We start from the raw sequence: 27,814 nt of genomic DNA, 5'->3' as shown, positions 1-27,814 counted from the left end.
TTGGATCTAATAGCATAAATCTACTACACATTTACAAACCATTTTATACTAACACAATTACAAACCATTTCAAACTTACAGTGCTCATATCTGTAACACATTTACACACCATATCAAACTAACAGTGCCCATAGCTTAGAGATTTCTAAGCATACTGGAAGCAATTTTTTAAATATTTAGCAGGGATGTTTCTTTGTCGATAATCATTACATAAACGCCAACGACATTAAATCAAGTGGTGATACTGGATATTTGGTTAAAGAGCACCCTATTTAAAAACTCCTTCTCAAAGGGAAGGGAAATAGAACATACATAAGCAAGTATGAGAAGTATTGAAGTAGACGCCCTTACGCATGGTTCCTTGTCACCGAAATTCAAATGATGGGGTTGAGATATAGTTTTTGAACATAAAACGTGTCTTTAAAGGTTAATAGCATAAACTGCAAGGAATTAAGGCAGTTAGTTTTTTAAGTGATTGAATCTACAATTTTGCACCATCTTTAGATTAGTAGAACGTTTCAAAACAAAAAATTTAGAACGGAATCACATAACAATTTTTACCTAAACAAAGCTTATTCCTCTCCTGTGCTCTCTCTTCCTCCGTCTTCTCGTCTGATATGTGTACTTGAGGAGTTTAAAGTAGAAAGGGGTCATAGTAATTATAGGCCTAATTATAAAGACTAAAGAAGCCACCTTTCATCAAAAGAAGACTAAAGAATTCATACTGAAATTGGTCTAACCTCAATGGTTGCCTCCTTCAACTCTTGCCTCTGGTGCAGCTTTGTTTTCAACTATATGTTCTGCACCATCTGCTGGTGGATTGTAGGTTGAGGCGTTGAGCGCCTGTTATATTGAAATAAGCATCTCACACATCAGTAGGACATCATAAGCTTTGCCATCAAATAGTAAACCATAACAAGTAACCAGCTAAGGAAGTACAAAGATGACTACCAGACTGCTAATAAACTATTTACTAGTACAGGGCATATATCTCATGTTGAAATTCTATTCATCACCTGTTTCGTAGGCGCTAATAATTGGTGGCGATAGTAATGCCTTTTGTAGGTATATTTATGAATTTTCTCTCATCCTCATGTCCATGGTAACGGCTGTCCGTCCACAAAAAGACTTCATAATTTTCCATTACCACCTATACTTTGAGTATTGGGTGGTAATAGAGTTCCTAAAAAAAAAATCACGTGTGGAAATCAATTTTGAATACCCAACTATTTATTACTGTCTAGCAAGCGAGCCAGCTCGAATTAATATTCCCGTGTTAATTTAGATAGGTGTTGGATTCAAGATGTATTTTGACTCTTCACAGTGTAAGTTAAGACCTAGTTCTAACTTCTGATTGAAAATATTAAACCTACGTAATTCTTCTTTTATAAAGATTTGGTGATTTTGGTCTCCAACTAAATTATGTGCGACCTCCAGTAACATACATAGAATGTCAAGACAATAAATGAAGATGAAAAGTTTGTCTGCTTCTGTAGAGAGATTTATACCCACTCACCAATCAACTATGCTAGTGTTGTGAGATATATGGAAAGAGAGAAGCTATATAAATATATCAGAGAGTATTGTATTCGTATTGATGTAAAACTGATTTCTTACACCGGTATTTATAGGCAAAAATTCTACTGTTTAACATTACATATCCAACATTTTCTGCGCAGAAGAAAAGCTTTTCCTAACATGCATTAAATGCATGTCAGGACCTTCACCATACTTGAACAGTGGAATTTGCATTGTTATTCCATTGTTTCTCAACACTCCCCCTTGCATGTCCATTGATAACTCATAATAGATGTTGTCTCATTAAGAACCTTGTTAAGAAAAACCCTGTGGGAAAGATCCATAGCTAGGGAAAAGAGTACAACTGTTATGTATCCTTATATGTTTATAATTAACTGCCTCATTAAAAACCTTGTCAGGAAAAACCCGGTGGGATAAAAACCCGATCGAAGGGAAAAAGTGTGCAGCGCATATAATACTCCCTTCCTTTAGCATACATCACAAAGATGACGCATTCCAATTTTTAGGACTAATTCTTCAAATTTCTTCGCCGGAAGGGATTTGGTGAATAAATCTGCAAGATTCTCACATGATTGGATTTGCCGGATGTTTATCTTCCCTTCCTTTTGGAGGTCATGAGTGAATAAGAGCTTTGGTGATAAATGTTTAGTTCTGTTTCCTTTGATGTACCCTTCGCTTACTTGGGTGATGCATGCAGTATTGTATGTCTTCGTTAATGATAGTTAGATTTGTTGTTATTGTTTCCATCCCACATTCTTCTTGGATATTCTTGATCATTGACCTTAGTCATACACATTCCCTTCCAGCTTCATAATGATTTGATGATGTGACCGTCAAAGTCTGCTTCGTGAATTTCCAAGATATTGCAGTACCTTCATAAGTGAATAGATATCCGGATTGAGACTTAGCCTTTTGTGGGTCTGATAGGTAGCCAGCATCTGCATATCCAATGAGTGGCACATTTGGTCTCGACTGATAGAATAATTCGAGATCTTGTTGTCCTCGAAGATAACATAATAAGTGTTTGACTCCATTCTAATGTCTCTTTGTTGGTGCATTGCTGTATCTAGCTAACAAGTTTACTGAAAAAGCTATGTCAGGTCAAATATGGTTAGCCAAGTACATTAAGGCACCAATTGCACTTAGATATGGTACTTGATGACTAAGAATTTCTTCGTTTTCTTCTCTGGTCGAAGAGATCATCTTTCTCATTCAGGAACGCACTACCATTGGAGAACTTATTGGGTGGGCTTTGTCCATGAAAAAACGTTTCAGAATTTTTTTGTATAGTTTGATTATGGACAAAAATCCCATTTCTTAGATGTTCCATTTGCAGGCCAAGGCAAAATTTTGTCTTTCCGAGATCTTTCATCTCAAATTCTTTCATCAAGTACTTTGCAGTCGCTTCAAGTTCTCTAGGAGTTCCGATAATGTTCAAATCATCGACATATACAGCAATGATGGCGAATCCTGATTTAGATCGCTTAATGAAAACACAGGACTGATTTGATTATTTTTGAATCCTTCTTTCAATAGGTATTCACTAAGATGATTATACCAATTCTTCCAGATGTTTTAACCCATAGAGTGATTTTTCAATTTTATTGAGAACATCTCTTTGGGCATGTGAATTTTCTGGTAGTTTTAGTCCTCAGGAACTTTCATAAATATATTGTGTCAAGTGAGCCATACAAATAGCGGTCACTACATCCATAATCTCATTTGCAATCCTTTCGAAACTGATAAACTTACCAGAAATCTTAGTGTAGTTGCATCGACTACTGGAGAATATGTCTCATCATAATCAATCCCTGGCATTTGCGAAAGCCTTGGGCTACTAATCTTGCCTTATATCTAGTAACCTCATTTTTCTCATTTCTTTTCTCACGAATACCCATTTGTACCCAACTGGTTTTACCCTTTTGGTATTTGGGTTATTTGACCGAATACTTCACTTTTTCAAGTGATCTCAATTCTGCTTGAATTGCTCTTTCCATTTTGGCCAATCTTTTTTCGGCGACATTCATCAACTGTATTTTCTATATCATTTCATCGTATGTCATTTCAACCGCTATCGAGTAAGCAAAAATTTCATTCAAGACAACATCTTTTCGATTCCATTGTCTCTTTGTAGAAACATAATTAATTGAAGTTTCATTGTTGTCTATGCTTTCATGTTCCTTTTCTTCTGGAACCGTTGTTCCTCATTTTTTTTTCATTATGATTTATCATGCTCGTTGGAGGATTTATATTAATTTCGTTCGTTGTCTCCCCTTGCCTTTTCATTTTTCTCGGTTTTAATCTTTGAACCGGTGGTCTGCCACGTTTTCGAGTGCTATTGACTCATTTTCAATGCCTTATTGCCATTAGGAATTTCAATCTGTTCCGGAGCATTCGCAGCAGGTACATGTGACTTTGTCACTTTCTTAGTATCTCTGAATGCATCTAGCAATTGGTTTGCAATACTTTGCAGATGAACAATTTTCTTAACTTCTTGTTCACATGAATTTGTTCTCGGGTCCAGAAACGACATTTGCGATGCGTTCCATGAATTTCCGATTTTATATTTTGTGGGTCCACTTTCTCTCCCCCTAAGGATGGGAATACTGACTCATTAAAATGACAGTCGGCAAATCGAGCCGTAAATAAATCACCAGTTGTTGGCTCTAAATATTTGATAATTGATGGAGATTCAAATCCAACATATATTCCCATCCTTCTTTGTGGACCCATTTTAGTACGTTGGGGCGGAGCAATAGGTACATGTACACCCAAAAATTCTCAAATGTGAAATATTCGGTTCTCGACCTGATACTAATTGTAACGGGGAGAATGTGTGATAGGTGTCGGCCTTAATCTTATCAATGTGCTGCATGTAATATGCATGACCCCAAGTAGTAGATGACAATTTTGACCTCATTATTAATGGTCTTGCAATTAATTGTAGTCTTTTGATTAATGATTCAGCAAGACCATTTTGTGTATGTACATGAGGTACAGGGTGCTCAACAATAATCCCAATAGACATGCAATAGTCATTAAATGTTTGGGATGTAAATTCCCCAGCATTGTCTAATCTTATTTTCTTTATTGCGTGATCTGTGAATTGAGTTCTTAATCGAATTATTTGAGCCAAAAGATTTGGAAATGCAACATTTCTGCTTGACATAAGACTCACATGTGACCATCGATTAGAGGCATCAATTAATACCATGAAATAGCGAAATGGTCCGCATGCAGGGTGAATAGGCCCACAAATATTTCCTTGAATTCTTTCTAAAAACGTTGGAGATTCAATGGCAATCTTATTTATAGATGGTCTGATTGTCAATTAATAAGAGGTTTTTAGTGTGTCGTTAAGGCACTAAGAACCGCTTTGCAAACAATATTTATAAGTCCTAACAAGCAATTACTAAGAGAATGGTAAGGGCAAGCCAAGGGTCGATCCACGGGGAAAATGGGATTGATTAAAGTCTATCAAGTCCAGAATTCCTAATTGAAAGGTATTTGGCGGTTTGAAAGATGTTTGGTAACAATTAAGACTAACTATCAACTAGAACAAGCAAATATCAAGAGTTTAAATATCAAATAAAAGACACCAGAGTTAAGGTTACTAGTATGAATAAGAATAGCCAATGATTGCTAATGCGATTGTGATGTACGGAGATGATTTTGCAAGGTTTAGTTTCCCTCTAAATTACTTGAGTCCTCTCTCGAATGGTCCTCAAGAGTAATCACTTAATCAATCAACTAAATCCTCTCTCGAATGGTCTTTAGTCAATTGATTATGAGATTCAATAAGTTCGGAAAACCCCTAATAAAGAATCCCCTTAATTTCTACCCAATATCTTGGCGTAGAAATTAAGTTGATTCTTGGGGATGATAAAAGAGTTCAAAATTCGATTGAAGAACATTTGAAATCAAAATACCAAAGTATAAATGTGATCAATATCTATCCTAAGGTTTCAAAACACCAAGATCAATGCATGAACTTCTCTAAACATCACAATCACAACAGCAACACATTTAAAACCCTAATTCATACTTTCACCCTAACCCTAGATTATGAAACTACTCACTAATCATGGAGTTAAAGCAATTAAACAATAAATCTATGACTAATCGAAAGCTAAACATGATTAAGTAATGATTAAACTAATGTAAATCGCAATTATGGGACTAAGAGAATAAAGATCTAGAATAATCAAAAGCAAGAACAAAGACGGAAAGAATGAAATAAAAACTAAAACTTTGAATTGAATTGAATGAAAAGTGCCTCGAATGTCAATCGAATCACACTATGATCACTAATCTCAATTATCAATGGAAACTAAAGTTTTCTCTCTAATACAAAACCCTAAAATATTCTGTAAAAACTAGAATAAAACGTAAGTCTTCGAAATAAAACAAAAACTCGTTTAATGAAGCCACGAGCTCAATTTTCCGAAAACGACTGGTGCGGGCGCACCAAGATGAGGTGCGGGCGCACCAAACAGAGGTGCGGGCGCACCAAAATCAGGTGAGGGCGCACCTCACCCTTCTGCCTCAAACTGGACAGTTCAACTTAAAACGAGCATAACTTCTTCATTTTATATTCAAATCAAGCTTATGACCAGTCGTTGGAAAGATATCGAAACGAGCTTTCACCTCCAACTGGAATTACCTTCATCCGATATGTGGTTTGAAAGTTATGTCCATTTGAAGTTCTCCGTTCAAGATTTCATTGTGCAATGTGCTCCTTTGTGCGAGCGGACATGGGGAATAGTGCAAGCGCACCATTTATCAATGTGTGCTTTGTTTTCATTGATACCTTTTCCAACTTTACAAATCGTAGCCATCTTAGTAGTTTCACCTATATCAAGAACATGGCAAAACAAGGTCAAAGCAAATGTACTAGAAATTCGGTCAAAAATGACTAAAAATTTAGCAAAATATCACTATGATCAAGTGAATGAAATAGAAGGGGAAAGGGAGAATAAAGAGGGAAGAAAGGGGAGAAAGAGGATCAAAATGAGCTAAAAGGAGTCCATAAAGTACGTTTGAAACACACTTATCAAACTCCCCCAAGCTTAGCGTTTTGCTTGTCCTCAAGTAAACCAAGAGTGAGAATGAAGGAAAGAAGAAGAAAAAGAGAATAAAAAGAAAAGGGAAACATGCAACAAACTAACCTATATGCTCTAAATGCAAGGTTACAAACATGACATGCAAGCTAAATAAGTTCAAAGCAAGATTTAGGAGACCAACCAAACACAAGAGGGATGATGATTAGGAAGCACAAGAGTGACTCTAAGAGCTCAATCCACCGATCAACCGAGTCTTTTTGAAAGAAGGCTTTCCAAGAGTGATTTCTCACTCTTCTCCACTTCCAAGATCCAAGTTTGACTCCTCCCTAGGGATGCTCAACCATAATTGCTCGCCTCTACCACATTTTGATGACCCTTATCATGACTTGCACAAACTCTCGCCCGCCACTACTAAATCGACCAAGTACAATCTAGAAGTCAAAAGGGACTTTGTTAAGGTTGTAACGGGGCTAGGTTAAGGGTGTGGATGATAGTTTAGGAATGTGGTGCAAAAAGGGTAAGTGGAGTACAAACTAGGGGTAAATACTCCCCCAAGCTAGTCCTAACACCAATCTCAATTCAAGAACTCACACATAACCTTGATTTCCACTTTGACTCTTTCACCTTTTGAACTCTTTCACTTTTTGAATATTTTTCATTTTTCTCATCAAATTGCTCTTTCTTTCTTTTCTTTCAATAGAAATTCAAATGAAACACTAAGAGCTTTCTTTCTTTTATTTCTTTTGTTTTTTGTTAGCTTTTGCAAATACTTGCATATAACTAACTTTCAACCAAGACTCAATATCAAAACAACTCAACTCAACACAAACTAGACATGCACTCCACTTTGGGGAAAGTTTGGCCATGACTTATTATGAGGGTTAAGCAAAAATAGGATAGAAAGGCTCAGATGGGTTGAGAAGCGGTAATTATGCCGGTATACAAGCTTTTGGCTTTGTAGCTCCTATTTCTAGCAAAAAGAAACGCCCTAAATCATTCTTCTAAAGGCTCGTCTTATGCAATCTTGGGGAGCTAAAATGCAAGTCACAAGTTAGGCGATCAATGGTGAGGTTGGGAATGAGTCTTACGAGGTTCTTGGCCCTCCTTCGGGATTCGTCGCACAAGGGGCAAGGCAATCCATTCATCCAACTCGCCTAATTTCAAAGAGACTCTACCAAAAGTTATCGTTCTCAAGAGTCACTTAAAGTCACAACAGGGCTTCCAAAACCATCAAGTCTAATGTAGGGAAGGTCTTCCAATCAAGTTATGAACACTTTTAGCCACAAATCATGCATGCAACCAATCTATCCTAAATGCAGGAAAAAAAAATATTTTTGTGTTTTTTTTATGCAAACCTAACATGCAAAAGCACTAAAAAGAACCTAAATGCAAAGGGAGAAAAAAATGTTGAGATGGAGAGAACACATGCTAACTAACTCCCCCAACTTAATACAAACTCCGTCCTCGGAGTGTACAAGCAAAGAGAAAGTAAGGGATGAGGTAAGGGCAAAAAAACAAGAAAAAATCCTAACCAAGTAAGATAAGGAGAAGGGTCTCAACATACCTGGCAAAAAGAGCTCTTTTAGGATAATTAGCTAGACCTTATCACTAAATAATTTGACAAAGATCTCAATAGTTTGTCATAAGCATTAGCACACATTTCACAATGGATCAAATAGGTATGATATAGATAAAGAGCATGCACAAATTTCAATGCGTCTATATGCTTACCAAGTAATGAGTGCCGGAAATAATGAAATTTCCAAGAGAATCCTGGAAAGTATGAAGAACAAACATTAAGATTCAAATAAAAGAGAAAAAACAATGAGTTCTCCTTTTGATGATCCTTGCAAATCTTAAGCCCGGTACTATCCTCGATGACGTTCATTTGGGTGTGAAGGTTTAAAGAGGTCAAAGGATCTTCCAATGGTGAAACTTTGAGGCGAGGGAATAAGATGGGAAAGGAAGGAACTAAGTCGATTTTCCTTGAAAAAGGAATATGAAGAGAACGAGTAGAAACAAAAGTCTCATCAACTACTTTTTCAACATCATTAGACTTTATAGTGTAAGCTTTCTCAACAAATGATTCCTCTACTCTGGGATTCTCATCCATATCCCACTCATCATCTTCATTAGTTATGGTCATACAAGAGTGATTTTGATTATTGATAATTTGACCCAATGTTTCAATTGATATTTTGCTAGATTCGACAATGTTTCCATCATAGAATCACATCTCTTTAACAATGCCATATTTTCTTCAAGTGAATTAAGAATTTCAGAATAAACATGGCGTTCACAGCTAGAGACATCTTCTAAATTTGAGAAAGTGGTATTTCCATGGTCCCACTCATAAGTATCTCTAGACAACCACCCAAAGAAACTCCATGCTTCATCAAAGTGTTGGAATCGAAATTCACCATTAAACATAGACTCCACAATTTCTCTTGTATGCATATTCAAACCATCATATATCACCTCACACATCTCCCAAATCTCAAGTCTATACTAGTTAGAAGAGTGTTCTCAAATCTCTGATAATAATTCCAAAATGGTTCATCCTCATATTGAGGAAAAAAGAAGTTCGTCATTTTTTGGAATTCTCTTAAAAAAAAAATTTATAAAAAATTATGTACAAAACCCTAGACTCATATAAACAGCACTTACCACATAAAATAAAGAAAAAAAAACCAATAAAGAAAAGTAAAAAAAAAAGAAAAAAAAATCAATTAAGCAATTTCAAACTTAAGAAAATTTCAATCAATAGCATATTTCCCCGGCAACGGCGCCATTTTGATAAGAGGTTTTTAGTGTGTCGTTAAGGCACTAAGAACCGCTTTCCAAACAATATTTATAAGTCCTAACAAGCAATTACTAAGAGAATAGTAAGGGCAAGTCAAGGGTCGATCCACAGGGAAAATGGGATTGATTAAAGTCTATCAAGTCCAGACTACCTAATTGAAAGGTATTTGGGGGTTTGAAAGAGTTTTTTGGTAACAATTAAGACTAACTATCAACTAGAACAAGCAAATATCAAGAGTTTAAATATCAAATAAAGACACTAGAGTTAAGGTTACTAGTATGAATAAGAATAGCAATGATTGTAATGCGATTGTGATGTACGGAGATGATTATGCAAGGTTTAGTTTCCCTCTAAATTACTTGAGTCCTCTCTCGAATGGTCCTCAAGAGTAATCACTTAATCAATCAACTAAATCCTCTCTCGAATGGTCTTTAGTTAATTGATTAAGAGATTCAATAAGTTTGGAAAACCCCTAATGAAGGATCCCCTTAATTTCTCCAATATCTTGCGTAGAAATTAAGTTGATTCTTGGGGATGATAAAAGAGTTCAAAATTCGATTAAGAACATTTGAAATCAAAATACCAAAGTATAAATGTGATCAATATCTATCCTAAGGTTTCAAAACACCAAGATCAATGCATAACTTCTCTAAACATCACAATCACATCACAACACATAAAACCCTAATTCATACTTTCACCCTAACCCTAGATTATGAAACTACTCACTAATCATGGAGTTAAAGCAATTAAACAATAAATCTATGACTAATCTAAGGCTAAACATGATTAAGTAATGATTAAACTAATGTAAATCGCAATTATGGAACTAAGAGAATAAAGATCTAGAATAATCAAAAGCAAAGAACAAAGACGAAAGAAGAAATAAAAACTAAAACTTTGAATTGAATTGAATGAAAAGTACCTTGAAGTCAATCGAATCACAACTATGATCATAATCTCAATTACAATGAAAACTAAATGTTTTCTCTCTAATACAAAACCCTAAAATATTCTGTAAAAACTAGAATAAAACGTAAGTCTTCGAAATAAAACAAAAACTCGTTTAATGAAGCCACGAGCTCAATTTTTCGGAAACGACTGGTGCGGGCGCACCAAACAGAGGTGTGGGCGCACCAAAATCAGGTGCGGGCGCACCTCACCCTTCTGCCTCAAACTGGACAGTTCAACTTAAAACGAGCATAACTTCTTCGTTTTATATCCAAATCAAGCTTATGACCAGTCGTTGGAAAGATATCGAAACGAGCTTTCACCTCCAACTGAATTACCTTCATCCGATTTTGGTTTGAAAGTTATGTCCATTTGAAGTTCTCTTCAAGATTTCATTGTGCAATGCGCTCCTTTGTGCGACGCGGACATGGGGAATGGTGCAAGCGCACCATTTATCAATGTGTGCTTTGTTTTCATTGTACCTTTTCCAACTTTACAAATCGTAGCCATCTTAGTAGTTTCACCTATATCAAGAACATGGCAAAACAAGATGAAAGCAAATGTACTAGAAATTCGGTCAAAATGACTAAAAATCTAGCAAAATATCACTATGATCAAGTGAATGAAATAGAAGGGGAAAGGGAGAATAAAGAGGGAAGAAAGGGGAGAAAGAGGATCAAAATGAGCTAAAAGGAGTCCATAAAGTACGTTTGAAACACACTTATCATCAATTTGCCAAGTGAGCATGTTAATTCATTTGACCCAGGAATTTTGACATTCTTTATAGAGTGTCCATTTGAATTTTCAATGATTCTATGCATCATGCCATAAAGTAAATGATTTTCAGTTATCTAACTTCTGTTTAGATATCATATTAATTTCAATCGGGCGTATATCTATGCGATATAGTCCCGAGGAAATTGCTGGCAATTTTTCATAGATGTATTTCTTGCCGTATTTCTCTGCCGTTAAGCATATGAATTCCTCTTTGTTCACCGTCATTGTTTCCAAATGGTAACCATTCTGACGTAAATCTTTAAAAAATATGAGGTTCCTTCGAGATTTACTCGAATATAATGTGTCATTGATTATCAATTTTGTCCCATTTGGAAATATAATGCTGACTTTTCCAAAACCATCAATTAACTTGGCTGTCTCATAGATTGTACTAACATTTGCTTGCAATATTGTAAGTTTTGAAAAATACTCTTTATTTTTCAATATGGTGTGTGTTGTCCCACTGTCCAGGAGATATTGTTCTTTGGTTCCAACTTCAGATGAATTCATATCTTCATAAATAATAAATACGATGATCAGTGTAAGAAAAATACAAATTTTTATTAATAATCAAGGAACGAATACATGAAAGTGAGTATTGAAGCAATAAATTAAGCACATTAATGGATTGTTATCTAAACAAAGTTGTTTTCTGCTTCAGCATCATCCATAAAAAAATCTGAAACATCAAGGTTGGGCATGGATGTAGTAGTTTCATTAACAAAGTTTGCTTCAGCATTTTTTCCTTTGTTTTTTATTGAAGCTTGATATAGGTCTACCAAATGTTTAGTAGTACGACATGTGCGGCCTCAGTACCCAGTCATGCCAAAACTGTGGCAAGTATCATTTCCTTTATAGGACGTTTGCCTCTGATTTCCAGATGATTGTCCATAATTTTTATCAGAATGTTTAAAATTATTATTTTTTGGGAAAATTCGGCCTCTGCCACGTCCACGCCCTCAGCCACGGTAATTACCACTTCCTCTCCCACAACTGTTGTAATTACCGCGTCCACCCCTATGTATACCATTTGCTTCTGGTGAATTAGAGCTTTCTATTGCATTTATCTCATGGGTAGTTGAAGACCCCGTAGGTCTAAGATTATGATTTTTCAGCAAAAGATCATTTTTTTGTTCAGCCACAAGTAGTACTGAGATTAGCTCAAATTACTTTTTGAAAGCTCTGAAGCTGCATTGTTCTGCCAATATGATATTAGAAGCGTGGAAAGTGGGGAGCGTTTTGTTTATCATTTGCTTTTCTCTGATGGGATGATCACGATATTTTAACAATGATACAATTCTAAACAATGTTGAATTATAATCACTGGCTGTTTTAAAATCCTGGAACCTCAGATTTGTCCAGTCATAATGTCCCTTTGGGATGTGCACATTTTTGTGACGCCCATATCTTTCATTTAGGCTATCCCATAGTTCTTTTGGATATCCACAAGTAGATATTCAGTTTTTAAACTTTCATGTAAATGATGATTTAGGAGGACTAAGGTTTTTGCCTTTTCTTGTACAATCGCAATTTTAACTGATGCGACTGTTGTAGTTGCATCCCCTTGTTGGGTTGTCACATCTTTAATTGTATGTTTCAGTCTTTGGGTCTTTAAATTCATTTGGGCGTCCACTGTCCATTCTAAAAACTTTTTGCCCAGATAGATCTAGTATGTTAAATTCTCTTTTCACTAGATCTCCCATTCTTTTGACTACAAACAGGTAAATATTTGAAATTAGTAATGATGATAAATCACATATATATATTATCTCCCCCTGATTTATATCATTATTATTATAGATAAATAATATAAACAAAAAAAACTAAAAATAGCGTATAATAATAATGAAGCAAAAATAAAACATACCAAAAATAGAAACAAAATACAACAAGCGAATAAACAAAAAAAAAACTTCCTAAAATGCACTTAAAGACAAAAAAATTGATATTCATGTGCATTTTTCGTCATTCTTCCGGGGGAAAAATAAATTTTTGTCTCCTACTTATGTATTAGGAGATATATCATTAATGTCATGAGGAGGAAAAAGAAACCGGCTATAAGAAATAAGTAGAGTCTTATTTTCCTAAAATCCTCTTCAAAAGAAGAAGATGACGGTGGAGGACGGTTGTTGTCGGCGTTAAACATGGTGGTCGGAAGGTTGAGGAAGAAGAAAAAAAAAATTGTGGATTTAGAGAAAAAAAAATCAGAAGAAGATAAAGGATGTGTGGTGAAAATAAGGATGGATAATCCACTTTTATGGAGGGTTATTTCTAACTGTGCAGTTCATCTACAGTTAAAATATACAACGCAATAAAATTTTAAGATTGACAAATATATATTAGAGCATGTTGGTAAATTAGTAATATAATATATGTAAAAAAAAATAGAAAATTAGAGACAATAATATATAATAATGTTCTGAATGCTTGTTCTCTGCATACATACGACATTATTGCACATATAAGAGATAATAATGTTATCACTTCACTAGGCCGTCCATATAGGTGGCAATAAAAAAAATTAACCTGTCTATATAGGCGGTTTAAGAACAGATAAAATAACGTAAATAAAATGTCCTTGCCCTCCATGAAGGTGGCGTTATTATCAAATTATTTGTTTTCTGCGTTAGCAGCATCGTGACGTTTACTACTAGTTTCTTCCTGTTCGTCTCTATCTCTTTTATTACTTGGCGGAGGTTGATTTTCAGTTAGTTGTATAGGAGGGTTATTATTGATGTTGGGAACAAGGGTTTGCGGGTTTTTTCTCTGGTATGGGTATTTGTATCATTGTTATGGTTACTGGGTCGGGGTTGTATTACAGTTCCTGTCGTTGGGTTGGTAGTGAATGACACATTGTTTCGCTCTATCCAAAAATAAACACCCGAGACATTATGTAAAACAATGTTAATCCCGTTACTTTGTTGATCCATGTTTGGATAGTAAAGAGTTGGGTTTGGAGAAAAAAAATTTAAAACTTAAAACATAATGGATGTAAAACTAATAAAGATACCATTAAACTTTTTTTCGGTAGAACACTCGTGCTGATAACGTGTTGTGAGAAATATGGAGAGAGAAGCTATGTAAATATATCAGAGAGTATTGTATTCGTATTAATGTGAAACTGATTTCTTACACCGGTATTTATAGGCAAAAAGTCTACTGTTTAACATTACATATTCAACATTTTCTGCGCAGAAGAAAAGCTTTTCCTAACATGCATTAAATGCATGTCAGAACATTCACCATACTTGAACAGTTGAATTTGTCATTCCACTGTTTCTTAACACTCCCCCTTGAATGTCCATTGATAACTCATAATAGATGTTGTCTCATTAAGAACCTTGTTAAGAAACAGTGGAATGACAAATTACACTGTTCAAGTATGGTGAATGTTCTGACATGCATTTAATGCATGTTAGGAAAAGCTTTTCTTCTGCGCAGAAAATGTTGAATATGTAATGTTAAACAGTAGACTTTTTGCCTATAAATACCGGTGTAAGAAATCAGTTTCACATTAATACGAATACAATACTCTCTGATATATTTACATAGCTTCTCTCTCTCCATATTTCTCACAACACGTTATCAGCACGAGTGTTCTACTGAAAAAAAGTTTGATGGTATCTTTATTATTTTTACATCCATTATGTTTTAAGTTTTAAATTTTTTTTCTCCAAACCCAACTCTTTACTATCCGAACATGGATCAACAAAAGTACGGGATTAACATTGTTTTACATAATGTCTCGGGTGTTTATTTTTGGATAGAGCGAAACAATGTGTCATTCACTACCAACCCAACGACGGGAACTGTAATACAACCCCGACCCAGTAACCGTAACAACGATACAAATACCCATACCAGAGAAAAACCCGCAAACTCTTGTTCCCAAAATCAATAATAACCCTCCTATACAACTAACTGAAAATCAACCTCCGCCAAGTAATAAAAGAGATAGAAACGAATAAGATGAAACTAGTAGTAAACGTCACAATGCTGCTAACGTAGAAAACAAATAATTTGATAATAACGCCACCTTCATGGAGGGCAAGGACATTTTATTTACGTTATTTTATTTTATCTGCTCTTAAACCGCCTATATGGACAGGTTAATTTTTTTTATTGCCACCTATATAGACGGCCTAGTGAAGTGATAACATTATTATCTCTTATATGTGCAATAATGTCGTATGTATGCAGAGAACAAGCATTCAGAACATTATTATATATTATTATCTCTAATTTTCTATTTTTTTTCATATATTATATTACTAATTTACCAACATGCTCTAATATATATTTGTCAATCTTAAAATTTTATTGCGTTGTATATTTTAACTGTAGATGAACTGCACAGTTAGAAATAACCCTCCATAAAAGTGGATTATCCATCCTTATTTTCACCACACATCCTTATCTTCTTCGATTTTTTTTCTCTAAACCCACAAATTTTTTTTTCTTCCTCAACCTTCCGGCCACCATGTTTAACGCCGACAACAACCGTCCTCCACCTCATCTTCCTCTTTTGAAGAGGATTTTAGGAAAATAAACTCTACTTATTTCTTATAGCCGGTTTCTTTTTCCTCCTCATGCATTAATGATATATCTCCTAATACATAAATAGGAGACAAAAAAAATTTTCCCCGGAAGAATGGCGAAAAATGCACATGAATATCAATTTTTTTTGTCTTTAAGTGCATTTTAGGAAGTTTTTTTCTGTTTATTCGCTTGTTGTATTTTGTTTCTATTTTGGTATGTTTTTTGTTTTATTTTTGCTTCATTATCATTGTACGCTATTTTTAGTTTTTTTTTTTTATTATTTATCTATAATAATAATGATATAAATCAGGGGAGATAATATATATATGTGATTTATCATCATTACTAATTTCAAATATTTACCTATTTGTAGTCAAAAGAATGGGAGATCTAGTGAAAAGACAATTTAACATACTAGATCTATCTGGGCAAAAGTTTTTAGAATGGACGGTGGACGCCCAAATGAATTTAAAGGCCCAAGGACTGGAACATACAATTAAAGATGTGACAACCCAACAAGGGGATGCAACTACAACAGTCGCATCAGTTAAAATTGCGATTGTACAAGAAAAGGCAAAAACCTTAGTCCTCCTAAATCATCATTTACATGAAAGTTTAAAAACTGAATATCTACTTGTGGATGATCCAAAAGAACTATGGGATAGCCTAAATGAAAGATAGGGCATCACAAAAATGTGCTCTCCAAAGGACATTATGACTGGACCAATCTGAGGTTCCAGGATTTTAAAACGTCAGTGATTACAATTCAACATTGTTTAGAATTGTATCATTGTTAAGATATTGTGATCATCCCATCACAGAAGAGCAAATGATAAACAAAACGCTCTCCACTTTCCACGCTCTAATATCATATTGGCAGAACAATACAGGTTCAGAGCTTTCAAAAGTACTCTGAGCTAATCTCAGTACTACTTGTGGCTGAACAAAATAATGATCTTTTGCTGAAAAATCATAATCTTAGACCTACGGGGTCTTCAGCCACTCATGAGATAAATGCTAATAGAAACTCTAATCCACCAGAAGCAAATGCTATACATAGGGGTGGACGCGGTAATTACAACGGTCGTGGGAGAAGACGTGGTAATTACCGTGGCCGAGGGCGTGGACGTGGAAGAGGCCGATTTTCCCCAAAAAAAAAAAAATTATAATTTTAAACATTCTGATAAGAATTGGGGACAATCATCTGGAAATCAGAGGAAGACGTCCTATAAAGGAAATGATACTTGCCATAGATGTGGCATGACTGGGCACTGGGGCCGCACATGTCGTACTGCCAAACATTTGGTAGATCTATATCAAGCTTCAATAAAAAACAAAGGAAAAAATGCTGAAGCAAACTTTTAATGAAGACTATACATCCTGCCAGCCTTGATGTTTCAGATTTTTTTATGGATGATGCTGAAGTTGAAAATAAGTTTGTTTAGATCACAATCATTAATGTGCTTAGATTTTGCTTCAATATCCACTTTCATGTATTTGTTCCTTATTATTAATAAAAATAGTATTTTTCTTATACTAATCATCGTATTTATTATTTATGAAGATATGAATTCATCAGAAGTTGGAACAAAGAACAATGTCTCCTGGACAGTGGGACAACACACACCATATTGAAAAATAAAGAGTATTTTTCAAAACTTACAATATTCCAATTTCTGGGACAGCCAAGCTAATTGAAGGCTCTGGAAAAGCTTGCATTATATTTCCAAATGGGACAAAATTGATAATTAATGACGCATTATATTCGAGTAAATCTCGACGGAACCTCATAAGTTTTAAAGATGTACGTCAGAATGGTTACCATTTGAAAACAATGACGGTGAACAAAGAGGAACTCATATGCTTAACAGCATAGAAATACATCTATGAAAAATTGCCAGCAATTTCCTCGGGACTATATCGCATAGATATACGTCCGATTGAAATTAATATGATATCTAACCAGAAGTTAGATAATAGAAAATCATTTACTCTATGGCATGACCGATTAGGCCATCCGGCACAGGAATGATGCATAGAATCATTGAAAATCAAATGGACACTCTATAAAGAATGTCAAAATTCCTCGGTCAAATGAATTAACATGCTCTGCATGCTCACTTGGCAAATTGATAATCAGACCATCTATAAATAAGATTGCCACTGAATCTCCAATGTTTTTAGAAAGAATTCAAGGAGATATTTGTGGGCCTATTCATCCTGCATGTGGACCATTTCGTTATTTCATGGTATTAATTGATGCCTCTACTCGATGGTCACATGTGAGCCTTCTGTCAAGCAGAAATGTTGCATTTGCAAAACTTTTGGCTCAAATAATTCGATTAAGAATTCAATTCCCAGATCATACAATAAAGAGAATAAGATTAGATAATACTGGGGAATTTACATCCCAAACTTTAATGACTATTGCATGTCTATTGGGATTATTGTTGAGCACCCTGTACCTCATGTACATACACAAAATGGTCTTGCTGAATCATTAATCAAAAGACTACAATTAATTGCAAGACCATTAATAATGAGGTCAAAATTGCCATCTACTACTTGGGTCATGCTATATTACATGCGGCAACATTGATAAGATTAAGGCCGACAGCCTATCACAAATTCTCACCTTACAATTAGTATCTGGTCGAGAACCGAATATCTCACATTTAGAATTTTTGGGTGCGCTGTACATGTACCTATTGCTCCGCCCCAACGTACTAAAATGGGTCCACAAAGAAGGATGGGAATATATGTTGGATTTGAATCTCCATCAATTATCAAATATTTAGAGCCAACAACTGGTGATCTATTTACGGTTCGATTTGCCGACTGTCATTTTAAGGAGTCAGTATTCCCATCCTTAAGGAGAGAGAAAGTGGACCCACAAAATATAAAAATCGGAAATTACATGGAACGCATCGCAAATGTCGTTTCTGGACCCGAGAACAAATTCATGTGAACAAGAAGTCAAGAAAATTGTTCATCTGCAAAGTATTGCAAACCAATTGCCAGATGCATTCAGAGATACTAAGAAAGTGACAAAGTCACATGTACCTGCTGCGAATGCTCCGGAACGGATTGAAATTCCTAATGGCAATAAGGCCATTAGGGGTGTAAGTTCGGTTTTTGGTTTGGTTTTAGGTCAAAACCAAACCAAACCGAAATAAATTCGGTTTTGAAATTTCCAATCCAAATCCAAACCGAAATTCGGCTCAATCCAAACCAAACCAAACCAAAATATGAAACCAAAAAACCAAACCAAACCAAACCAGATTTTTTTTATCTTTCAAAATCTAAACCAAAACAAACCAATTTTTTTTCATATTCCAAAATCCAAACCAAACCGAAATGAAATAAAATCAAACCAAGATAAAAACCAAACCGAATTTAAACCAAACTTTCTGATAATTTGTATTTTAAGTGACAATATTTTTGTATTTTCGTAATTAATATTAAAAAACAGAAACACAAAAAAATAATAGACAACATTCATATGTTAAGTGACAATAATTCGGTTTTTTTCGGTTTTCCAAAACCAAAACCAACCCAAACCGAAAAACCGAAAAAATAATTTTTTTGAATCCAAACCAAACCGAATTTTCAAAAAAACCAAACCAAATTACTAATTCGGTGGTTTGGTTTTGTTTTCGGTTATAACCAAATAACTTACACCCCTAAAGGCCATTTAAGATGAGTCAATAGCACATCAAAAACGTGGCAGACCATCCGATTCGAAAGATTCAAAACCGAGAAAAATGAAAAGGTAAGGGGAGACAACGAACGAAATTAATATAAATCCTCCAGCGGAGCATGATGAAATCCATAATGAAAACAAAAATGGGGACAAACCGGTTCCAGAAGAAAAGAAACATGAAAGCATAGACAACAATGAAACTTCAATTAATTATGTTTCTACAAAGAGACAATGGAATCGAAAAGATGTTGTCTTGAATGAAATTTTTGCTTACTCGATAGCGATTGAAATGACATACGATGAAAATGATATACACCAAATACAGTTGATGAATGTCGCCGCAGAAAAGATTGGCCAAAATGAAAAGAAGCAATTCAAGCAGAATTGAAATCACTTGAAAAACGTGAAGTATTCGGTCAAATAACCCAAATACCAAAAGGTCTAAAACCAGTTGGGTACAAATGGGTATTCGTGAGAAAACGAAATGAGAAAAATGAGGTTACTAGATATAAGGCAAGATTAGTAGCCCAAGGCTTCTCGCAAATGCAGGGATTGATTATGATGAGACATATTCTTCAGTAGTCGATGCAACTACACTAAAATTTCTGGTAAGTTTATCAATTTCGAATGAGATTAATGGATGTAGTGACTGCGTATTTGTATGGCTCATTTGACACAAATATTTACATGAAAGTTCCTGATGGACTAAAACTACCAGAAAATCACATGCCCAAAGAGATGTTTTCAATAAAATTGAAAAAATTACTCTATGGGTTAAAACAGTCTGGAAGAATGTGGTATAATCTTCTTAGTGAATACCTATTGAAAGAAGGATTCAAAAATAATCAAATCAGTTCTTGTGTTTTCATTAAGCCATCTAAATCAGGATTCGCCATCATTGCTGTATATGTCGATGATTTGAACATTATCGGAACTCCTAGAGAACTTGAAGCGATGGCAAAGTACTTGATGAAAGAATTTGAGATGAAAAATCTCGGAAAGACAAAATTTTGCCTTGGCCTGCAAATGGAACATCTAAGAAATGGGATTTTTGTCCATCAATATACAGAAAAAATTCTGAAACGTTTTTTCATGGAAAGCCCACACAATAAGTTTTCCAATGGTAGTGTGTTCCCTGAATGAGAAAGATGATCCATTCAGACCACGAGAAGAAAACGAAGAAATTATTGGTATTGAAGTACCATATCTAAGTGTAATTGGTGCCTTAATGTACTTGGCTAATAATACTCGACCTGACATAACATGACCATGACATGTTAATTTAGATATAGGTGTTGAGAAACAGTGGAATGGCAAATTCCACTGTTCAAGTATGGTGAATGTCTTGACATGTTAATTTAGATAGGTGTTGGATTCAAGATGTATTTTGACTCTTCACAGTGTAAGTTAAGACCTAGTTCTAATTTCTGATTGAAAATATTGAACCTACGTAATTCTTCTTTTATAAAGAATTGATCTCCAACTAAATTATGTGCGACCTCCTGTAACATACATAGAATGTCAAGACAATAAATGAAGATGAAGAGTTTGTCTGCTTCTGTAGAGAGATTTATGCCCACTCACCAATCAACTATGCTACTACTTTATATACATACCCCAAAAATCATTATGCATTTAATTTATTAGTCCGCCACACGCATATTTGTAGGTGGTCTTGGGACTATATAGAGCATCATGCTCTCTATCCAAAATGCAAAAAATGAAGGATAAAACGCTGGTGTTGCTGCTAAACTAAACAACTTCCTTATTTTGCGCGGGCAGTAGATATATGGTTTAAATTTTTTGAAAGGTATCTTCTTATAATCTCCTACATCAGGTGGAGGGATGTTCAATTAATAATAATAAAAATAATAAAACTTCCTAAGCTAAATTACAACATGTGCAGATTACTCCAATTATTAAATAGTTGTTTTATTATCTAGAAAATATGTGTTTTTTAATTTAAATGGGTAAATACTTTTACTATAAAGCTTTCCAATGTCACAAGTACTCACAAATGTTCTTTTATGAATAGCCATAAGACATGTTCATTAGTTTATGAAACACCTGTTTTTTCTTACCTAGAATGTATGTTCTTTACTATTATACTATATCTTCTTTTAACCAAAAAACTATAGTGTTTTTACCTAAAAATTATGTTCTTTACAAAAAAATATGATTACTTACCTTTTTTTTGAATGAAAATTATACAAGTCTTAATTTTGTTTTCTTTTTTAGGTTTCATGTTTTCTTATAGTTGGAGATTAAACATCATACAAACTATAAAAGAACATGTGTATATAATACTTGAGAAACAAAAGACTATTTTAAATTCATAAACATGAAAAAAAAAAATTAAGGTATAAAACAAAGAATACCATACTAATTATAAAAGAACATAAACATATTAGATTTGAGTAACAAAAATATCATTAAAAAAAATCACAAAAATAAATAAAAACATAAAAAAAAAACATGAAGGTACTAACGAAGAACATTATACTAATTAGAAAAGAACTTAAGCATATAAGACTTGAGATATATTTCTATTTTATGTAAAACACAGTAAATCTAATAATAGGAAAAATAAGAGCACTGAAATAATATAAAAATACCTTCTCCTTCTATGTCGATTCCATCCAATATATCTTCGTCATTGTTAACGTCATCCGAAGCTATAAAACGACAATCCGAATCATCTCGAAATTCACAATCAACCATTATTGGTGTTATTTTTTTTGCAAAATGAATATAATCCAGTACTTCGTAATATTAGTGTCAGTAATACGTCAAACTAAAAGATAAAAGTGTTTGCCAAAACAAAAACTAATAAATAATAGTAGTTTATTTTTTAAAAAAGAAAAAGTTTAATATGATGGAAGTGGAGTTCCCTTAGCCACAATTCGTGGGAGTTATCTGTTGAGTTGTGCCATTTTGTTTTTTTTTATTTATTTATTTACTTTTCTTCACTAAATAGGATTGCTTTTGATATTATTTGCTCTGTGTTTTGAGCAGAAGCACGTAGAGAAAGATGGTCTTTAGTCCACCATCCATACTTTGCCACAAGAAGCAATCTAGAAAGGGTGACAATAGCATCTTACGAGGCTTTATTCTTGGCGAGCTAATTCCATGAAATGCAATAGCCAGTGCATCACAATGTTGTGGTATACTTCATATCATGAAACCCCCCACCAAAACCCCTTTTGCTACTTACATAAAATTTCACCAATTCCCTTCTGCAAGCATTAAAGTTGACTAATCTCTCACCGAAATTGTGATTGAAAACCATGCCCATCAGAATCCAAAGTTTTTTTCTTTCCCCTTTATAAACACCAAATCCTTCCAATATTGGAAAGATTTAGAAGGAAGACATAATACCTTGAAAGGCATAGATCCTCTTTCGAATTTCAAATTCAATATAATTTCAAAATCAATATAAAACTCTCTTTGCTGACCTGAGCTTTCCTCTAAACTGGAAGCACCACCTGAAGCAATCAGAACCTACAAAATCAACCAACACCACAATGAAAACACTAAAAAAAACGAAGTAAAAGAAATCGATCTGCTTAACAGCAAGGAGTTCACCACAAAAGGTTCATTCTCATACATACCCTGCCGAAAGTGCCACAACCAACCAAATCACCCTTCCGCCATCAAATAGGGGAATCACCATTTCTACGATTTTAATTACAGTTGGAAATATGCAGATCTACACGATTTGTATCAAGAGATCAGCAGACCAGTGGAAAGAAGATGCACAACTCTAAAACTTAAAATCAACACTGAGAAACAAACATCCAAGCGAAAAATTCTAAAATCAAAAAAACAAAATGCATCATTGATTTTGTAAAATCACTGAATATGCCGAAAAAAGATCAGATAAGTAGATAATAGCACAAAAAGATAAATCAAGCAAATCTTAGAGAAAAATAAGCAAATAAATACCTAATTCTCGATTAACAATGAGAAAACTGAAAATCCAATTCTCCATTCATAGCAAAGACTACATCTAACCTAATTTCCAAAGATTCATATGAAATCGAAATTGGAACTAAGATTTGCAGCTCCGAGACATACCTTTGAAGAGTATTGAGCAAGAGAGGAAAGAGGAGAGAGAGAGAAGCATGTGGGTCTGCAAAAGGAGGAAAGGTAGAGGAGTGGAGAAAAGCTGGCAAGAAAAGAGGTGAAAAAAATGTAAATTTTCCTCATCTAGAGTAAATATCAACCTTTTTCCACTCAGGTCATTATTGTAGTGAACAGTAGCTTAAGTTCCTACTTCTAAAAGGTTTGTTGATATCTTTTCGTGTAGCGACAATAACTCTGCTTCCTTTTAGCCCGTGTTTGGAAGGTGTTCGGAGTCGATTCCAATCACTGTAGTTCTCAAACGAAATATCATCAGGAACGATTAAGAACTTTTTGCCTCTAATCAAGACAGTGGACTAAAAGAAAAAAAGTTTTCAACCATTATTGATATGTGTAAGACTATTAGTCTATTATATATACAGACCACTTCTAGTGTTCCATCTTCACCATCAATTACTCACCTGCAAGTGTCTATTTTTGGCTCGCCCGTCTTCACCTTTTTTTATCCTTGCTAATCGGATGGTGCAAACTGTGTCCATTTTAATAGGCAGGCATTAACACATAGCTTGACAACCAATTGATCATGAATCCAGTCATCCAAGTCCACTTTATTAACTCTGAAAAAGATGTAAATAATAACTGGGGCCATTTTTATCTACTTCTGATACAGCTAAGTCAAATATTGAACAGTTTCTACAGCAGGAACAGCTAGCATATAAAAGTCAAATTCAGACATTCTAGACGTAAAAAGTCATAAATTAACCTTGGGGGTTGGAGATGTTAATTACCACGAAATACAAGCCAACACCAATCACCAGGGCATGGAGCATAGAAAGGAAAACGTTCTCAGAATTTATATTTATAAATATGAAACATGACTTTTCAATTTACATAGACAGCATTCTTGTTAGAAATGTATCCAACTCGGCACAAAGATATTGCTAACTTCATTATCTTTAATAGGAAAACATGAATATTTTGACAGATTCATAACTTGGGCTTTTAGCAACTGCAATAAACTGCCCAAAATCAAGTGCTCTAGGTAAAAGTTGATGTTCTGATGAACGCTGCTGATAATATACATGACAAACATTAAATCTTTGATAGTGAAACACATAAGTTGATATCCAGACTGTTGTGACACTTAAATTCAGGCCAAGAACATATAACTGACCACATATCCCCAAAATTATAAAGCAACACCTAGATATGTAAGGGTGTTAGATAATTATACCTGAACCCAGCTACAGATTTAGCACAGAGCTGAATCAGGGGCTTCTCAAAGACGTGCGCTCTCAGCATGAAATGTGAAGATTGTTTTACAGCTGGCTTATCAATGTGCAAGTAACATAAACTACCAGACCATAGCCTTGTGTGAGACTAGTAGTTGTATGTCTAGCTTTAAGCACTAAGTTTGAGGCTTTGAGCTCTTCCCGAACCGTAAACCTAAAGCTGACTGTCAACTGAACTTCCCAATATTCCTGTATGTCGACAGTGTTCCACTTCGCACAAGCCAAAACAGGAGCACCAAAATACTGGACAATGAAATTCATGTATCTCAAACCTGAAAAAGGAGCTTCCCAAGATGGACCATGGAAACAACATAAGAATCTGAATTTAAATAAATACTGTTGAGAATGTACGGCAGGTTCAACAATTCAACATAAATGTCGTCTGGAAAGAAGGAAAGGGGGCGAGGACTGAGGATATCACACCCAAAATACTGTACAATTATGAAAAGAAGCTAGATTTTAGCCGCAAACTACATCAAAACAGAACAACGTTGCAAATCCAAAATAGCTCCATGGTAAGAAACATGTCCATCTGAGAATATGATAAAAGAGAAAAACGATGAAGAGCCAAATACTCGTAACTATCAAGAAAAAATTAACGGAAAAAAAAACAAGTTCTGATTTTGACTCATGTCATCAACAAGCCTGCATGGTAAGAAACAGAACAATATTAAACCTTCCTTAGCTATAATCATATAAATGGTATAAAAAGAAAGGTCACTTCCAAATTATAGCATAACTTGAAGATGAGTTCATCTTAAGATATCTCATTTCTACTTTGAAATGTTCTTTTTTTTTTTTTCTGTCTGTACAACCAGCACAAAGATCAGTAGCAGATAATCCTCAACAATAGAGTCAAGGACACAACTTTAGAGTGGAGGGAGGAAGGGATGGGGGGATTTTGGGCCTTAAACGTCTTGAATGTTACCATTCAGAGAAACAAAAGATATATGGGCCTGTTCTCTTCGGCATAAAACAGCTGAACTGAACTGAACTGAATTGAACTGATCTGAACTGAACTGAACTGAATTGAACTGAACTGAATTCAATAGTGATATGTGAGAGTAAAAGTATTGTCAAGAGCTGAACTGAACTGGTCTGAACTGAACTGGTCTGAACTGAACTGATCTGAACTGAATTGAACTGAAAATAAGCTGGGGAGAACAAGCCCATAGTAATGACGGGATCTGAATAAGAGAACTTAGCACAATTTTCCAGGATAATATGTTCACAAAATCTTGAGAATATTCATCTAGCAAGCTTTATCCTCAATTTTTTGCAGCAAAACTAATAATATCACACTAAATATAAAAGCTATACATAGAGAAACCACAATGCCATACGTAGCACCTTCAGATTCGGAAAACTTGGTAGTTGAGGCAGCAGCCAGCAGTGGGATTCATTACCAGCCCATGATGCATAAAAAAGTTGAGCAAGGCAGTTGTGTTTTGACCACAACAGGCAGGCACACAAGAAAATAGTACTAGTACACCTAAAAAAAGTTCTCTTCAAGTTGATAATTCTCGATAGAAGGACAAGAATCAGATACCAGAAAAGCACGAGAATCAAAATACCAGAAATGCACGGGAATCAAATTACCAGAAATGCACAGGAATCAAATACTGAATTTGCATTACCGACAAGTTTACAGTGCTAAAATTCAATTTACAATGAGACAAATGTTTGTACACTCTAATTCTCATCAACATGAGCAAAAACAACAACAAGAATCATATGTATAAATACTCTATCTATCAACTATCACCTAAAATCTAAAGAAAAACTAAAACTAAGTCACACTCCTGTATCTACATTCATCAAACATCATGATCACAAAAATCAATATGAAAACGAGTTTGAAGAATCCAACATTGGACCGGAATACAAATCGGAACCCGAATCACTAGCATCCTTAAGACTCAAACTCATACCATTTTCAAGAATCTTCATCAAAGCTTGAGCTCTTTTCTTCCCTTTATCACTCCCACTATCAACCACTTCCCCCAACCCATCAAAAACCAACCCCAAACCCACCTCCCTAATCTCCTCCGCAACCTCCTCCCCACCAATCTTCACCAAATTCAACAACCCAGAAACGGCATTCTCTCGAATCCTCGAGCTCGAACCGGTCTCCGGACTTAACAAATCAACCAAAACCCGAACCCCGAAAACCCTCCTAAACGCCTCCACACTCTCCTCACAATCCGCAACCTGAGCAATCACAGCCGTCGCATCTTCCACCACCCCAACTCTCCCATCCCTAACCACCACCCCAAAAAGCGCATCCACCACCCCAAACTCCACCATCAAGGCCCTATTCAACGGGTACAAAGCCAGCCCAAATAGCGCTTTCAGCCCATCTTTCATTGACCTAGATGGGCTTTCCCTAAAGCCCACCAAATCAATCAAAGAATACACTATATCCCTCTTCCCACCAATAATAGGGCGGTGATTCTCGTCTACGGAGAGACTGTATATCGTGGCGGCTGCTGATTGTACGGCGGCTGGTGGGTGGGACCGGTGGTTGGAAACCACGTAGGAGAGAGAATCGAGGACGCCACGTGTCGACATGAGAGAGTTTTTGCAAGAGATAGAGAGATTTAGGAGAGTTGCGGCGGCGTTTTCTTGTGCTAGTGGTGTAGGAGAGTAAAGGGTTTCTGAAAGGAGAGAGATTGCTGCACCTTCGTCTTGTTGGGCGATGATGGGTCGGGTTTCTGGGTCGTTTTTTGTGAGTAATCGTAGCTCGCAAAGGGCTGTTATTCGGGTTTGATCGGATACTGAACTTAGGTTTGAGATTAGGGATTTTATTAATTGGCGTTTTACTTGTATGTCCATTTTTTGTTTTGGAGGTTTTTTTTGTTGGGGTTTGTTTTGTTGGGGGAGTTGGTGGATGGGTGGTTTTATGGGGATGTGAATATGACAATATGTAGTGAAGAAGAAGGTGGGAATTGGGAAGGTGGGGATTTCAAAAAAAAAAAAGAGGAAGATGATGTAAAGAAGTGAGAAAACTTGAGACTTGAAAGAGAACGGAATCTGACGGTGGGAAAATGCAGGTGAAGTAGCA

At 35.2% G+C, this 27,814-nt stretch overlaps 1 protein-coding gene across 3 annotated transcripts; it reads right to left on the bottom strand.

Moving 5' to 3' along the window:
• Nucleotides 1-7: 7 nt before the first annotated feature.
• LOC104887542 (U-box domain-containing protein 11) lies at nt 8-27,814 on the bottom strand. 3 transcript variants are annotated; one of them, XM_057392458.1, is made up of 8 exons: nt 24,693-27,814; nt 23,920-23,987; nt 23,321-23,746; nt 22,987-23,084; nt 22,831-22,876; nt 21,991-22,050; nt 8,334-8,375; nt 5,772-6,391 (listed from the first exon to the last, which is right to left on the bottom strand). In XM_057392458.1, the coding sequence occupies exon 1, from the start codon at nt 27,583-27,585 to the stop codon at nt 26,590-26,592; it is 996 nt and encodes a 331-aa protein (XP_057248441.1). In that variant the 5' UTR covers nt 27,586-27,814; the 3' UTR covers nt 5,772-6,391; nt 8,334-8,375; nt 21,991-22,050; nt 22,831-22,876; nt 22,987-23,084; nt 23,321-23,746; nt 23,920-23,987; nt 24,693-26,589. The 3 variants fall into 3 exon arrangements, 1 of the variants encoding a protein (XP_057248441.1); XR_008967911.1 differs by lacking the exons at nt 5,772-6,391; nt 8,334-8,375; nt 23,920-23,987; nt 24,693-27,814 and adding exons at nt 8-440; nt 562-843 and having other exon boundaries at nt 23,321-23,814; XR_007271749.2 differs by lacking the exons at nt 5,772-6,391; nt 22,831-22,876; nt 22,987-23,084; ... (1 more) ...; nt 23,920-23,987; nt 24,693-27,814 and adding exons at nt 8-440; nt 562-843 and having other exon boundaries at nt 21,991-22,815.

This window comes from Beta vulgaris, chromosome 2 (genome assembly GCF_026745355.1).
Source record: "Beta vulgaris subsp. vulgaris cultivar EL10 chromosome 2, EL10.2, whole genome shotgun sequence".
Classification (NCBI taxonomy): domain Eukaryota; kingdom Viridiplantae; phylum Streptophyta; class Magnoliopsida; order Caryophyllales; family Amaranthaceae; genus Beta; species Beta vulgaris.
Note: the sequence above shows the minus strand (reverse complement) of the source record. Positions and strands in the feature narration are given on the sequence as shown.